Source organism: Brassica rapa, chromosome A02 (genome assembly GCF_000309985.2).
Source record: "Brassica rapa cultivar Chiifu-401-42 chromosome A02, CAAS_Brap_v3.01, whole genome shotgun sequence".
Classification (NCBI taxonomy): domain Eukaryota; kingdom Viridiplantae; phylum Streptophyta; class Magnoliopsida; order Brassicales; family Brassicaceae; genus Brassica; species Brassica rapa.
In genome coordinates, this window is record NC_024796.2 from 28,012,136 (window position 1) to 28,028,125 (window position 15,990).

At 32.3% G+C, this 15,990-nt stretch overlaps 2 protein-coding genes across 3 annotated transcripts; one reads left to right on the forward strand and one right to left on the reverse strand.

Annotated features, from left to right (window-relative positions):
* Positions 1-2,999: 2,999 nt before the first annotated feature.
* Positions 3,000-6,085, reverse strand: LOC103854613. 2 transcript variants are annotated; one of them, XM_033284656.1, is made up of 5 exons: positions 4,686-6,085; positions 4,397-4,442; positions 4,108-4,269; positions 3,814-4,026; positions 3,000-3,491 (listed from the first exon to the last, which is right to left on the reverse strand). In XM_033284656.1, the coding sequence occupies exons 1-5, from the start codon at positions 4,718-4,720 to the stop codon at positions 3,291-3,293; spliced, it is 657 nt and encodes a 218-aa protein (XP_033140547.1). In that variant the 5' UTR covers positions 4,721-6,085; the 3' UTR covers positions 3,000-3,290. The 2 variants fall into 2 exon arrangements, with proteins under 2 accessions (XP_033140547.1, XP_033140548.1); XM_033284657.1 differs by lacking the exon at positions 4,397-4,442 and having other exon boundaries at positions 4,686-6,083.
* Positions 6,086-6,738: 653 nt separating this feature from the next.
* LOC103854614 (probable WRKY transcription factor 48) lies at positions 6,739-11,192 on the forward strand. Its single transcript, XM_009131555.3, has 3 exons — positions 6,739-9,519; positions 9,613-9,756; positions 10,442-11,192. The coding sequence occupies exons 1-3, from the start codon at positions 8,969-8,971 to the stop codon at positions 10,923-10,925; spliced, it is 1,179 nt and encodes a 392-aa protein (XP_009129803.2). The 5' UTR covers positions 6,739-8,968; the 3' UTR covers positions 10,926-11,192.
* Positions 11,193-15,990: the final 4,798 nt, after the last annotated feature.

Genomic DNA, 15,990 nt, shown 5'->3' on the forward strand with positions numbered 1-15,990 from the left:
GTACATTTTAAGATAGATGTTTAAATCTTAATGTACTTTTTCCATTTTTTAAAATGTTTATTTCCATTTCTTATATTTTTTATTTACATAATATCTATATTTTATATTTTAAAATAGATATTTAAATCTTAATGTACATTTTCCATTTTTTAAATTGTGTATTTATTTTTATTATATATTTTACATTTTACATTTTAAGATAGATGTTTAATGCTTCATGAACTTTTTCTATTTTTTAAAAAAATTGTATATTTACTTATTATTATTTATATAATTCATATATTATATATTTATATTATTTACTTATTATTTATTTTCCTGTATATGTATTTCCATTTCTTGTACTTTTTATTTACTTAATGTCTCTATTTTACATTTTAAGATAGATGTTTAAATCTTAATGTATGTTTTCCATTTTTTTTAATTGTATATTTCCATTTGTTATACTTTCTATTTACGTAATATCTATATTTTAAATTTTAAGATATATTTTGAAATCTTAATTTAATGTTCCATTTTTTTAAATTGGGGATTTACTTAAATTATATATTTACTTAATATTTATTTTTCTTTATATTGTGTATTTCTATTTCTTATACTTTCTATTTACTAATAATTTTATAATTTAAGATAGATTTACATTTTAAGATAGATGTTTAAATACTAATGTAATTTTTCCATTTTTTTCAAATTGTGTATTTCCTTTTCTTATACTTTCTATTTGCGTAATATCTATATTTTTCATTTTAAGATAGATGTTTAAATCTTAATATACTTTTTCCATTGTTTTTAAGTTGTGTATTTCTTTTTCTTATACTTTATATTTACTTAATATCTATATTTTACATTTTAAGATAGATGTTTAATATTTAATGTACTCTTTCCATTTTTTTTTAAATTGTGCATTTACTTATTATTGTATATATAATTCGTATATTAATATATTTATAATATTTAATTATTATTTATTTTTCTATATATTGAGTATTTCTCTTTCTTATACTTTATATTTAGTTAATATCTATATTTTATATTTTAAGTCTTAATGTATTTTTCCATTTTTAATGTAAAACGGTAATATTTAATAGAATAACTTGGACAAATAGTCAAATAGTTATATTTATGTTTTTTTATTTTTTTTATAAAATGGTAATATTACATTATGGAGATAAGCCGTTTTTTAAGTGTAAAATGGTAATCTTACATATGTTTAATGTACTATTTTCATTTTTTTATGTTGTATGTTTACATATTATTTATTATTTTTAAAATTATATATAATGTTTTTTTACAAAATAGTAATGTTACATTATGGAGATAAGACGTCTTTTTTTAGTGAAAATGGTATTCTTACATATGTTTAATGTAGTTTTTCCATTTTTTATATTGTATGTTTACATATTATTTATTTAAAATAAAAATGTAAAATGGTAATCGTACATATGTTTAATGTAGTATTTCTATTTTTTATGTTGTATGTTTACATTATATTTATTATTTTCCAAATTATATATAATGTTTTTTATTTTTTTTATAAAACGGTAATGTTACATTATGGAGATAAGCCGTCTTTTTTTCAAGTGAAAAATTATAATCTTACATATGTTTAATGTAGTTTTTCCATTTTTTTATGCTGTATGTTTACATATTATTTATAAATTTCGAAAATTAGTAATATTAAAATGTAAAACTATATTTTATGCCACGTGTCATCTTACGGGAGAAGTTTTTTTTGCTGATGTGGACGCTTTATGGAGCCTCAAAAGGTCCCTTTTATTAGTAAGGTGTAAGGATTACCATTGGTTAACGGAAAATTAACAAAAAGAACTAACATTTGCAACATATAATACCGTATGAAAAGAATCGGTGACAAGACGTTCAAGTCAAATTAAAATTAGGCAAAATTTTATGCCATAAAGAGCACATATTTTCTTTTCCCGTCAAGTGAAAAAAATCTTTTATAAGGGAAAAGACCAGTTGCCGTTAAAAGTTAAGGAAAGCCACGAGATGCCTAGAATAATCACATGCGACAAGACCCCCGAAATCCAACCTGGATCCGGGATTGAACCGGTAAATCTGGTGACCCAGAAAAAAAATTGGTTTGAGTTTTGTGAAAAATCTAATATTTAAAAACCCATATAACTCTGCAAAAACCCAATAAAACCTGAAAACTGATAGCGGTTGAACCACCGCTTGAATCAATAAATAACTTTTACTTATTGTTTTAGTTATTTAGTTATGTTTTTCGATTATGTTATATATTCTAAATTTTCAATTAATAAGAAATTAGGTGTGGACAAAAAAAAAAGTTAGGTTTCTCTTTTTCAGTTTTATATTTTTGATTTTTAGATTTTGGTGAAGATTTCACAATGCCAACAGAAAAAAATGAAGTGAACGATGGTAGTTAGAGAGAACAAAAATTAGTTGATTTAATTTGGTATTACTCTTACCTTGTTCGAGAAAATTTTAAATAGTCTAAACTATTTTTTTGATATTTTGTATGTCAAATGAAAATAAAAATATAAAACTAACACTACAAGAAAATAATCTTATTGCAACTATAATTTTTGTCACAATATATAGATTTTTCGTCACAATTTTTTTATTGTGACTAATGTGTGACAAATTCAAAAAAGTCACAATAAAATGGTCACAAATCATGTTTTGTATCAAAATCGTCACACTTATAGTGACGATCTACTACGGTAGCAGATTTGTTACCAATTGTGACGAAATATAAAAGTCACAAAAATGACACATTTTGTTACGGTTAAAATGTAACATATACGTCACGAACCGTGACAAAAAATTAGTGACAGATTCGTTAGGAGTTGTTACCAAATTTATGTCACCTATTATTCACAAACCCCCGGCCGAAAAAAAGTCACAAATCTGTCACGAATGGTGACCAAAAGGTAGTAATAATATTGTCACAAACTTTTAATTTGTGACGTTTTGTTGATACTACTATAGTTCATGATTATTAATAATCTGAAAACTGTTGCAAATTAGTCATATATCGTGACTACGTAATTATTTTTCAAATATCTATAATACATACAATGAAACACATAATAAAACGTTAAATTACCACCAAGAACTAGCATCCAAATCAAAGAACAAAGTACGTTTGCAAAGATAACAACAAGAAAAAAGCCTTAACAAAATACATAATAAAAGATACTAAGAACATGTTGTGAACGTATTCCATGGAAACTGGATAGTGTTGGTGGTGGATCCAGACCTAGACATTCAAACTTGTGATTGACTGAACAAGCTTTTCCATATTTTCAAGTCTTTTTTTTTTCAAACTGTAGATTCTCTTTACAGCTCTGTTTAAGCTCTGCTTCCACCTCTTGCAATCTTTTTGTTATTATTTCCACTTCTTCAGAAGCATGTGATTCATTCGATGGAGCTTCAATAGATGGTAAAACCTTACTGTGTAGTGCTCCAAGTCCAAAGACATGTCCTTGGTTAGATGTTCCAGCATCCTAATAAAAATAACAAACGTGTGAACAAAAACTAAAGCCATGCAAAATTGTTGTAATAATTAATGAGTATGATATTTACCACTGTACATCACAAAAAATCCAGGTGCAGTTAGTGAGTAACAAACAAACCACAATGACTTGACACTTAAGAAACACATATCACTACTACTATTTTATAATCGTACTTCAATTATATATTGTTTATCATTAAGGACAAATAAGAGAAATAATCAATAATATAACTAACTGTAAATATTTGGCATTAATATATATCACAAAACATTATTCAAACATTACAGTAGCACAAAGGTTAGAATGTTACCTTGATAAAAATTTCGTTTTTCTCACACTGATCAAGATTCTCAGGTGTCACATTCTGTAGACCAGAAGATTCAAGTTGTCCCAGGCGTTGTTGTACATGCTTTTCATAAGTGTCTGCAACCAATCGAGCTCGCTCATCAACGTAAGTTCCGTCCGGTTTTTGATGTGTTTTCTTCATCACAGCAATAAAAGAGAAGTCTTCGTTGTTTGCTTCCTACAAACAATTAAAAAATACATCGAAAATAAATAATACAAAATTATCAAGAGAAACTAAGAATGGAAATATAAACATTACCAGCACATCCTGAACTTTGGCATATGAACATAAACCAGCTCTATGTTGATGTAGATCTAAACCATTGCGATTAGACAATCGAGAAGCACGTGCACTAGCACTCGTCTTTTTGGCTTTCGGTGATCTCCCATAAGAGCGTCCACCTATTGTTGGTGGAGCCATCTAGAAAACCAATTTATAAGGATACGATACGTTGGTACAGTTTTAGCAAGGATACGATACTTTGATACAGTTTTAGCAATTCAACTTCAAACCAACTTCTCAAAATCCAACATCATGTAGAAATTACCTTTCTAACTGAAGACGACGGAGAAAGAAACAAATAAGAGAGAAATCTACAAAGATAATTTCGTTTTTAGATTTGTTAGGGGAAGAAGTTATCAAATGCCTCAGGTACTTGTGTGTTTTTTTTGGGGTTATAATTGAGTTCGTGAAATACTTGGCAACATTTAAAGCGCTAGAGTGAAAAGTTATGGCTCCACTTAAAACTTTTAACGCGGTCGATTAAAAAAAATTAGAAACCCACTACCTGATTTTAAGTCGTGTTTTAATTTTAACAAAAATATTTACTTATTTACATTGAGTAATTTTGACAAGGGAAATACCCCCTCATTAGGAAGTGATAGTCGGCATGATCTTTTGAATGCACAAACGATAAAATAAATTTTATGCCAAACTAAATAATTTGCGAGTGTTGGTTGAGTCGTAAGACTCCCTCTACTTCTCAACGGAGGGATCTTTTCTCAAGCTAATTACTTCTGGGGTCTCTGCAAAGACACATGTGCACATAAACTTATACGTGTACGTCTAGTGTAATCAAAGAAACTTAGATACAATGATTTGTCAAATATATAATATGGCCAAGAAAAGAAACAAGAGATGATCATAAAATACAAAAAGAGGATATTAAATGATTTTCATATGAATTATTATAAACCTTTTTGCAATTTTTTTTATAAACCTCAAATCCTCATGACCGACTTCAAACACACAAGATTCAGGGTTTATGGTTAAGTGTTTTGATTTAGGGTTTAAGATTTATTTTTAGGTTTAGTGTTTTTAAGATTTAGGGTTTTAAGATTTATCCAAAATTTTATGTTTACACAAGGGTTTAGAGTTTAATGTTCTGATGACGGTGTTAAAAAATATTTTTTAATTCTTTTTTTTGCAACTAGTATTATTTTTTATTTATTTTAAAATTATGATATAAATTAACAATTTTTTTTTTCTTTTTTTTAAAAGATACTAAATATAAAATAACTAATTCATATTGTTTGGTGAACCTACAAATAATTCAAGAATAACTCTTTATGTTTCATTTGCTACAAGTTCTTTGTGTGTTGTCTGTAAAAAAATTTAAAATTTGGTATAATACTTTAACAATTTACCAAAAACAAAAGGTTAAAATACTTTGCAGCAAATCTCAATCACCAATGATATTAAGATTCTTAGCAAAAGAAACACAGATATAATGGTTTGATTAAATTTTATAATTTGATCATATATAGAGAATCTAATCTCATGTTTATAAATAGAAGTAACGGTTTAGTTTTTGAAACTGAGAAAAAAAACTTTTTGGAGTAAGAATCGATGACTCTCCACTATTTATATTCACGTGAATAAAATTTACATGTTTTATTAAAAAGAAACTGATTTTAACAAAAATAGTCATAAAATTTGATGACGTTCACTTTATAACAAATATATGTGAATTAGTGACTGAGTTATGGTCGCATAATTACTAACAATATGTAAGACGGAACTTTTCGTCACTAGTTTGTCATTATTTATGACATTTTTTTGTTACTTTTTATTATGTTACAATATTATGACTAAATAGTTACTATTTTGTAACATAATAGTTTTGTCACAAATTTGTCAGAAAATCGTCATAATATTGTGACAAATTATTTTGACACAAAAATCGGTCGCAATATCAACATTTTCTTGTAGTGTAAAGTTAAGTATTTTCTAAATGTTTTTAAACATAAAATATATACATATCCAAACCAGTGTTTTGAAACTCGACCCGGACCCGCGGTTGAACCGGTAAACCCGACAACCCAGAAAAAATCCGGTTTGGGTTTTGTGAAAAACCCAATATTTAGAAACCCGCAAAAACCCGCAAAAACCCAGTAAAACCCAGAACCCGGTACCGGTTGAACCACTGGGTGAACCAATAAATAATTTTTACTTCTTTTTTTAATTTTTAATTATGTTTTTAGATTATGTTTTATATTCTAAATTTTTAATTAAGAAGTTATATACTGACAAAAAAAGTTAGGTTTTTCCTTTTCAGTTTTATATTTGTGATTTTTAGATTTTAATGAAGATTTCACTATGCCACTTGAAGAAATAAAGTGAACAATGGTAGAGAGAACCAAAACTATTTGATAATTTATTATAATGATTTTTTACTTTTAATTTATTCTGTATTTGAAATTTAATTTATTATTCATATTAAACATTTAAATATTTATAAATTTTATGTCTTGATTTTTTTAGATGTCATAACTCTTACCTTGTTAGACAAAATTATAAATAGTCTAAAATATTTTTTGATATTTTGTATATCAAATAAAAATAAAAATATAGAAATTAAAATTAAGTATTTTTTAAATGTTATTAAACATAAAAATATACATATCCAAACTATTTTTTTATGTTTATAAAAACGTTAGAAAATATGAAATTTTAGTTTCTATATTTTTATTTACATAGCTGATATATTATTATATAATAAAATTAATTCATTTATTAACCCGCGGTTCGTCCGCGGTCGATCCAGTGACCCAGCGATCCGGTAAGTCGTCCGGTTCAGTGTCCGGGTCGGGTTTAAAAACATTGATCCAAACTATTATTTTATGTTTTAAAAAATATTTAGAAAATATTAAATAAAATTAAGTTTTCTAAATGTTTTCTAAAACTTTAGTTTCTATATTTTTATTTACATGCTGATATATTGTTATATAATAAAATTAATTCATTTATTAATCAGTGGTTCATGCGCGGTCGATCCAGTGATCCAATAACCCGGTAAATCGTCCGGCTCAGTGTTTGGGTCGGGTTTAAAAACATTGTCCACATCTTTTCATTTCCTGCGTCTACGTATTTTATTCCACGCGCCACTCCTTGTATCTCTTTGTTTACGTTTGAATACACATTAGTGTATGAGTCTTGCCGCGAGGAATTCGGAGGAAAGCATGTCCGGCATAGCCAAGACATACGTCTTTTCATGTACGAATGTAATAGACGTCTACTCAGATTCACATAAAAATGAATGTAAGTTTTTCTTTTGGTAAATAAGATAGATGACTGTAAATTAATTAAAAGTTTAGGTTTTAGAGTTTCTACAATCCAAAAAACATATGCTTTATCTGAAAAAGTAAGTTAGTACTCTGATTTTTTTTTTTTTGGGTCAAAAGTTAGTGCTCTGATCTGAGTTAGATTTTAGTGAATATTCATATTTCATAGTAGTTATCTAGGAAGTGAAATAATTGGTCAAAGTTTTTATGAAAGATTTCCATTAATATTATTCATGTATTATATTCCTTCCGTTTCAAAATGATACATGTTTTAGTTTTTCACACAGATTAATAAAACATATTAATTTCAATATTAAATGCATAATTTTCTGTGATTATCTATTTCTTATAATTTTAAACAAATAAAATTCAAAAAATACAATTAATTTTTTAGAAGTTTAAAATTAGTCATTATTAATTGATAAAAAGTGCACTGGAAATACAAAAAAAAATTTCATTTGAAACAATTTTTTTTCTAGAATATGTATCTTTTTGAAACAGAGAGAATATACAACACTGAGAGCTACACAAATTTCATGTAACGTTTATCTAATTTTTACTGCATTTTAGAATTATGTCACAAATCTTTGATCAGAACCGGTCTTGGGTAAAGTTAGATGAAACATTTGCTTAGGGTCTCCAATTTTTTTTGAAAAAAATTAAATAAACATAAGCCTCCAAATTTTTTTTAAAGGCCCAAAAAAATTTTTAAATTTTTTTTCAGTGAAATTTTTACAAAAATTGCCTAAATCCCCCAAAATCTCAGGATCGACCCTGTTTTTAACAACTAATCAAACGATAGCTTATTCAGCTTATGACACACCAATTATTTGCAAAGTGTTAACTTTTTCACACTTGTAGTAAAAAAAGTGAAATGTAATATCTGAATAGAGTTTGGACAACTAATCAAACGATAGCTTATTCAGCTTATGACACACCAATTATTTGCAAAGTGTTAACTTTTTCACACTTATAGTAAAAAAGTGAAATGAATATCTGAATAGAGTTTGGACAAGAAAAAGTCTAGTTAGTAAAATTAGAGACCAGATCGTGTAACCATGCCGTTAGGAGACACGACACGACACAACGTGGGAATAAAGCATAAAAAAACAACAGAATGAAGTTACGAAAATTAAATGCTCGGCAGAGGACGGCACCGTCCCGATAACATTCACAACCGTAAGCCTCCCATGACCGGCGTTTACCGGTGACCAGTGCTTTTCTCCTTTTTATTAAAATTGCCTTTATTTAATATTCTTGCCCGCGTAAATGAAAAGGACATTTATAATAATTAAAAAAAAAATGGAAAACCTCCTAAATCCAAGCTGTTTTCCAGATAAACCCAAACTCCACAAAAGTTATATTCACACCTCTCTTTTCTCTTCTCATCTCAAATCACAACAAACTATTACAAAATACAAAAACATTTCATCAAATCAACCAAGAAAGCTAAAGAAAAGTTCTCCTCTCTCTTCCTCATAAAGTCTCAGAAGATTGACAAAGATGATGATATTTCTATAAAGTATATCTCTTATATATTCTATCTTTTCTATTACATGGAGAAGAAGATTAAAGAGGATCATCATCAAGAACTACAAAAAGAGGAGCCCAACAGCACCAAGAACACAGAGACAACAACATCATCATCAACACACATGATGAATCTTATTACAACATCAGATCATCATCAGATGGAGCTAGCTGGGAACAACATGAATCTCTCTAGCAGCTTCGATATTCCAATATCTTCACCTTTTGCTTATTCTTATTTCGAAGATCACTCCTCTAATAACCCCAACTCTTTCCTTGACTTGCTCCGACAAGACCAACATCAGTTTGCTTCCTCCTCTAACTCATCTTCTTTTTCATTCAATGCCTTTCCTCTCCAAAACAACACCAACCACATTTTTACGGATTTACCCTTGTCTCAACCTGTAACAACAAAGGATGAGTCCTCAGAAGTTGTGAGCACAACACCGACATCTCCAAACGCAACCTCATTCTCCTCTTCATCTAACGAAGCTGCTAATGATAATATAAATAAAGAGGTTACTGTTAAAGACCAAGAAGATGGAGATCAACATGGGCCAAAGGGTACTAAGCCACAGTAAGTAAATAATTAACCTTCCATTTTATAGACTAATTGATTTATATATGTTTGGATTTTATTAATATTTGTGTGAACTATCTTGTTTTGAAGGTTGAAGGCGAAGAAGAAGCAACAAAAGAAGGCAAGAGAGGCTAGGTTTGCGTTTCTGACGAAGAGTGATATTGATAATCTTGACGATGGTTATAGGTGGAGAAAGTACGGCCAGAAAGCTGTCAAAAACAGTCCTTATCCCAGGTAAAATCTATTACTCTGTATATAAGTGAATACATATATATTACAGCCCTAGCTAGATCCATGTAGATCATGGTCATTTTGCATGCATCTGTGTTTACATATACTTTATATACTTCCCTAGATCCAGTTTTTCTTATTCATAAGGATCATCTACACCATCTACATGTTATTTTTTGGTTTCATATCACATTTTCGAGATGTTGTGTTACATACATGTTCATTCAACCTATCGTATAAATAATAACACACTATATATGTATGTATATGGGCATGTGCATGTATAGTAGCCCTATATTCAGTGTATATGCTGAGTCTATATGCATTTCACATGACTCTAACTCATATTATATACATGTCCACTATGATATATAATATAGAAGACTATATGTACCTAATACGCGTGTTTGTAGGGTCCAAAATGTTTGAATTTTCGTTTCCAAGAATATATTTTATTTTGTTCCATTTCATGAGGTTTCTATGTTTTGTTTCTTCCCTTGATTTATGTTGCTTGTGTCGGAAGATTTCTATCTCAACTTGTTCCAAAACTTCATCTCAGATCTCGAGATCTTCTGTCCTTCATATCTTCCTTATTCTTTTTCCAAAATTTTAAAGTACATAAGAAAATATTGACTACTTTTGGTTTGTAAATTTATTATCATTTAATATAAGTTATTTTATTGTGCAGAAGCTATTACCGCTGCACCACAGTGGGTTGTGGAGTGAAGAAGAGAGTGGAGAGATCCTCCGATGATCCTTCTATCGTCATGACAACTTACGAAGGTCAACATACTCATGCTTTCCCCATGACGCCACGTGGACACATCGGAATGCTTACGTCACCAATCCTCGACCACGGTGCAACCACCGCGTCATCATCATCGTCATTCTCTATCCCTCAGCCACGCTACTTGCTATCTCAGCATCATCAACCTTACAACATCATGTACAACAACAACTCTCTAAGCATGATCAATAGAAGCTCCTCCTCTGATGGCAGTTTCGTAAATCCAGGGTCATCATCATTCCATGGATTTGGTTGTGATATGTCACAAGCTTCGACGTCAACTACTGCTGCCATTAGAGATCATGGATTACTTCAAGATATTCTTACTTCGAAGATCAGATCGGATACTATTAACACTCGAACCAATGAAGAGGACAATAAATGAACAACTATTTTCCCCGGGGTACTTTTTTTTTCTGGCCGGGACCGGTTGATTTATGAGGAGTTTTTGACCGGTTTAGATAATTAAGCCGATATTGCTAGCTGGTTTTTTAATGTGTTTTTTCATCAATATTTAGCATCGTTTTCTTTTTCGGAATCACTATTAACAAATAAACGATGCTAACTAGGAAGTAGGAACAGAGGTTTGTAGCATATGTGATATAGATGTAACTTCATTTTTGTTTGAGCATTAATAAAGTGTTTTCTCCCAGGAGTATGATAGTATATATGCATACCGCGCATGCATTTGGAGTTTTGTTAAATTATATGCAGACTTTTTATATCATTTAATTTGCAATGCTGCTATCAACTAGGCCGGCTCTCATTTTACAATTTATTCAAACCTTACTAAATTCATTCATAATCATGCATTCTTGTAGTTAAATGCATAACATATATACATTCATTCAATATTAACTTCAGTTAGTTCCAAGACGTAAAACTAATTAGTGGACATACAGTTATTATATGACCTGGTGTACTAGATTGTCATTGGCTAGATTATATATAAAACTAGTACATAATTGAATGTATATATGTTAATTTTCAAGTTTCATAACTACGATACTATCCCTTCATACTTATTCACACCCATGCACACGCACCATTTATTCAAAACTAAAAGCATGATTATCCCCACCTCTTAGGAGAGTTCTTAAGAGGTGAGATTCACAAAAAACTTAAGAGTTGGTTTCTAAATTTCTTTTCTAAGAGTTTGGTTCTTGCACTATTTGTGGGTTCCACTGACACGTGGCGGTCCACGATTGTTAGTTTTTAATTTTTTTTTTAAATTAGACAAAAAAAAATTAATTAGGTTTTTAGGGTCAAAGATGCTCTGACATCTATAATTTCAAAATGGGTCTTTACCAAAAAATGTTTTTTCAATAACGGTGACAAATAGCTTAAATAATTAATCTTTAATTTGGCTTTAAACTCAAAGTCTCTTTTAGAGTTTTCTTCGCTGCAACTTTTATGGTAGTCGTCAATCATCACATATAACATTCAAAAAGACTTTTAGGATTAATAAATAAGCACGCAGTTTGTCATATGCGTACTTGACCCACCATTGTTTTTAGATATGGGCATTTATATGGACCATCACTACAAGAAAACAGCGGTATTCTGACGGACGTTCCGACGGAAAATGAATTCCTCGGAATATACCGAGGCATTTCCGAGGCAATTCCGAGGAAACACAAAATTTTGCTTCCTCGGTATTCCGTCGGAATATTCCGACGGAATTCCGAGGAAAATTCATCTCGTCGGAATATTCTGACGGAATACCGAGGAAACTAGTATACCTCGGAAAAAACCGATGAATTCCGAGGAAATATTATAGACGTTAGAGAGCCGTTGGAGAGCCGTTGGGGGATTTTAAAAATTCCGAGGAAATTCCGACGAACTAGCCGTTTGCATCGGAATTCCGTCGGAATTTCCTCGGACCGTCGGCAGGATTTCAACTATAAATACAAGCACCCCTCTTCCTCTTCATTCACTCCATATCTTCATCCTCCCTCTCACTTTCTTTACACACGAATTTGATTCATAAAAAACATGTCTTCTTCAAATTATTTTCGTTCTTGGATCGATCGACCTCATTTGGATCCGAACACGAGATTGCTTACGGAAGAATACCAACAAGGTATAACCGAATTCATGGGGTTAGTTCACCGACAACCGGAAGCAAAAACAGGTATGTTAAGATGTCCTTGCTCTAATTGTAAAAATAAAAAAGTTATTAAAGAATGGGATGTTTGGACTCATCTATATTTGAGTGGGTTTACACGAAGTTACAAAATTTGGTATCATCATGGAGAAACTGATTATGAACTTGGTAGTACTAGCGAACCTCAGCCAGCGGTTAGATTAGAAGATCCAATTAGAACGGATGTAGATTACGGTGTAGGTACTGAGCAGATGGTAAATGATCATTTTAGAGGGGAAGATTTACCCAATACCGAAGCTAGGAGATTTTATGATATGTTGGATGCTGGAAAGCAACCATTGTACGAAGGTTGCAGAGATGGTCATTCAGCTTTATCATCTGCTACAAGATTGATGGGCATTAAGACGGATTATAATTTGGCTGAAGACTGTGTGGATGCGATTGCTGATTATGTAAAAGGTATTCTACCCGAAGATAATGTAGCTCCTGGCTCATACTACGAGGTTCAGAAACTCGTAGCTGGTCTTGGTTTATCGTATCAGGTAATAGATGTATGCAGAGACAACTGCATGATTTATTGGAGGGCGGATGAACAGCGGGTTTCATGCAAATTTTGTGGGAAGCCTCGTTATAAAGATACGAGTGGAAGAGTTCCAGTACCATATAAAAGGATGTGGTATTTGCCTTTGACGGAAAGGTTGCAGAGGCTGTATCTGTCTGAACGCACAGCGAAACCAATGAGATGGCATGCGGAGCACTCAACAGATGGTGAGATCAGACATCCTTCAGATGCAAAAGCGTGGAAGCATTTCCAATCAAAGTATCCCGACTTTGCGTATGAGAGAAGAAATGTCTACCTTGGATTATGTACTGATGGTTTCAGCCCGTTTGGCAAGAGTGGAAGACAGTATTCTCTATGGCCAGTCATTCTTACACCATACAACCTACCCCCAAACTTGTGCTTGCGACGAGAGTTTTTGTTTCTCTCGATTCTCGTTCCCGGACCAGAGCATCCTAAGAGATCACTTGATGTGTTTCTTCAGCCACTAATATATGAGTTGCAACAACTATGGACTCAAGGTGCTGAAACATACGATGTTTCGTATAAAGAAAACTTTCAAATGCGGGCAGTACTAATGTGGACAATAAGTGATTTTCCAGCATATGGTATGTTATCTGGATGGACAACGCATGGAAGGCTATCATGTCCATATTGTCAAGATAACACTGATGCTTTCCAACTAAAACACGGAAGGAAAACGTGTTGGTTTGACTGTCACAGGAGATTTCTACCACCAGATCATCCATATCGTAGAAGTAGGAATTTGTTTACGAAGAACAAGAGGGTGTTTGACAGTCCACCTCCGGAAATTCGTGGGAAAGATTTGAAGACACAACTTAGAGATTTTGGTGCAGAAAGGACGCCAGACGTCGGTGGACATGAGCATTTTCCGGTAGATGGTGTTGGAAACCTACATAACTGGCACAAAAAAAGTATTTTTTGGGATCTGCCATACTGGGAGGATCATCTACTAAGGCATAATTTAGATGTCATGCATATCGAGAAGAACTTTTTTGACAATCTCATGAACACGATCCTTAATGTTCAAGGTAAAACAAAGGATAATTTGAAGTCAAGACTGGATTTAGTCGATATATGTGCTCGTTCAGAACTTCATGTTGATGAGAGTGGTAGGGCTCCTTTTCCCATATACCGACTTGATGCAGCGGGAAAGGATGCGTTCTTTGATTGGATTTCAAACGATGTGGAATTTCCAGACGGTTACGCATCTAATTTGCGTAACTGTATCGACAGAAAGGAAGGAAAGTTTACTGGCTTGAAAAGCCATGATTGCCATGTAATGATGCAGCGTCTCCTTCCGTTTGCCTTCAAGGAACTATTACCACGAAATGTTCATGAAGCAATTGCAGGGATAAGTGGTTTCTTCCGCGATTTATTCATAAGATCAGTGACTCTTGAAGGTATTGAAAATTTGAAGACTAACATAGCTGTGATTCAGTGCAACCTTGAGAAGATATTTCCTCCCTCATTTTTTGATGTTATGGAGCATCTTGTTATTCACCTGGTAAGAGAATTGGAACTTGGTGGTCCTGTGCAGTATAGATGGATGTATCTGTATGAGCGGTATATGTTCCATTTGAAGAAGATGGTGAAAAATTTAAGTAGGGTGGAAGGGTCTATAGTCGCACAGATAATCAATGAAGAAACTTCAAACTTTGCCGAGTACTACTTTCCAGCAGAAGTTCAGACCAAAAACAGAAGACCTGCTCGGCATGATGATAGAGGCGAACGGGCAACATATCATTGGAAGGTTCCAGACATTTTCACAGACGTTGGACGACTTAGCGGAAAACCAAAGGACCGTCGACTTACTGATCAGGAGCGCAGTCATTTGCAAACATATTTACTCACCAACTGCGAAGATGTTCTTCAATATGAAAGGATTTTCATGGCAGAAAAGCGGTTAGAATATAGATACGCCACAGAGGACGAACTAGAAGAAATGAAGCAGAGAGAATTTGGTGGATGGATGTTTACCTATGTGAGTGATGGTTTGGCCAGAGGTGAAACATTTGACGATTGGATACGCGAGATGGTCGTTGGACCAAACTTTGTTGTGAAGTCATATCCGAGATTTTGTACTCGAGGATATGCATTCACAACTCAGAAGAGGAGACGTTCGAGTACGACTTACGATGCTGGTGTTTGTTCTGCATCAGGAGATGATGTATACTACGGACACATAAATGAGATTTTGGAAATCAAGTATTTGGGCATGGTTGGATTGCGCTGTACTGTTTTCTATTGTGACTGGCACGACAACACTCCAGATCGAGGTGTGAGAACAGATGCATTTGGTGTTACATCAGTAAATTCAAGACGGAAGCTGCAATATTATGATCCTTTCATTCTTGCTTCTCAGGCCGATCAGGTTTGTTATATCAAGTACCCCCGGGTAAGGAACAGAGATGATCCATGGGTTACTGTTACAAGACTCAACCCGAGAGGCCGAGTTCAGGGAAGTTCTGAGCTGGAAGACCCACTACAACCAAGCACATCCGGCAACTTAAGTGCAGCAGAAGATTTAGGTGGAGTTGGCCTTGTAGTCGATTTAACCGACTTCGGAGAAGAAGCCGCCGTTCACGTAGAGGATGAACCAGTGATTGGAGAGTTTCACCAAGATCCAGATTCAGATTCATCTGGTGATGACGACTCGGAAACAGACTAGCGTCGACCTTTTTTTTTTTTTTTTTTTTAAAGGATAATTCCGAGGAAATTCCGAGGACAGATATGTTTTCCTCGGAATTTCCTCGGAATAGA

What these genes read in the sequence shown, in the direction of transcription:
- LOC103854614 (XM_009131555.3), top strand. Translation starts at nt 8,969, where the DNA reads ATGGAGAAGAAGATTAAAGAGGATCATCATCAAGAACTACAAAAAGAG. An exon ending in CCAAAGGGTACTAAGCCACA is followed by an intron (nt 9,520 to 9,612) that starts GTAAGTAAATAA and finishes CTTGTTTTGAAG; the next exon opens with GTTGAAGGCGAAGAAGAAGC. An exon ending in AAAAACAGTCCTTATCCCAG is followed by an intron (nt 9,757 to 10,441) that starts GTAAAATCTATT and finishes TTTATTGTGCAG; the next exon opens with AAGCTATTACCGCTGCACCA.
- LOC103854613 (XM_033284656.1), bottom strand. Translation starts at nt 4,720, where the DNA reads ATGAGGGGGTATTTCCCTTGTCAAAATTACTCAAT. An exon ending in CCAAAGTTCAGGATGTGCTG is followed by an intron (nt 4,027 to 4,107) that starts GTAATGTTTATA and finishes AATTGTTTGTAG; the next exon opens with GAAGCAAACAACGAAGACTT. An exon ending in AAAACGAAATTTTTATCAAG is followed by an intron (nt 3,492 to 3,813) that starts GTAACATTCTAA and finishes TATTTTTATTAG; the next exon opens with GATGCTGGAACATCTAACCA.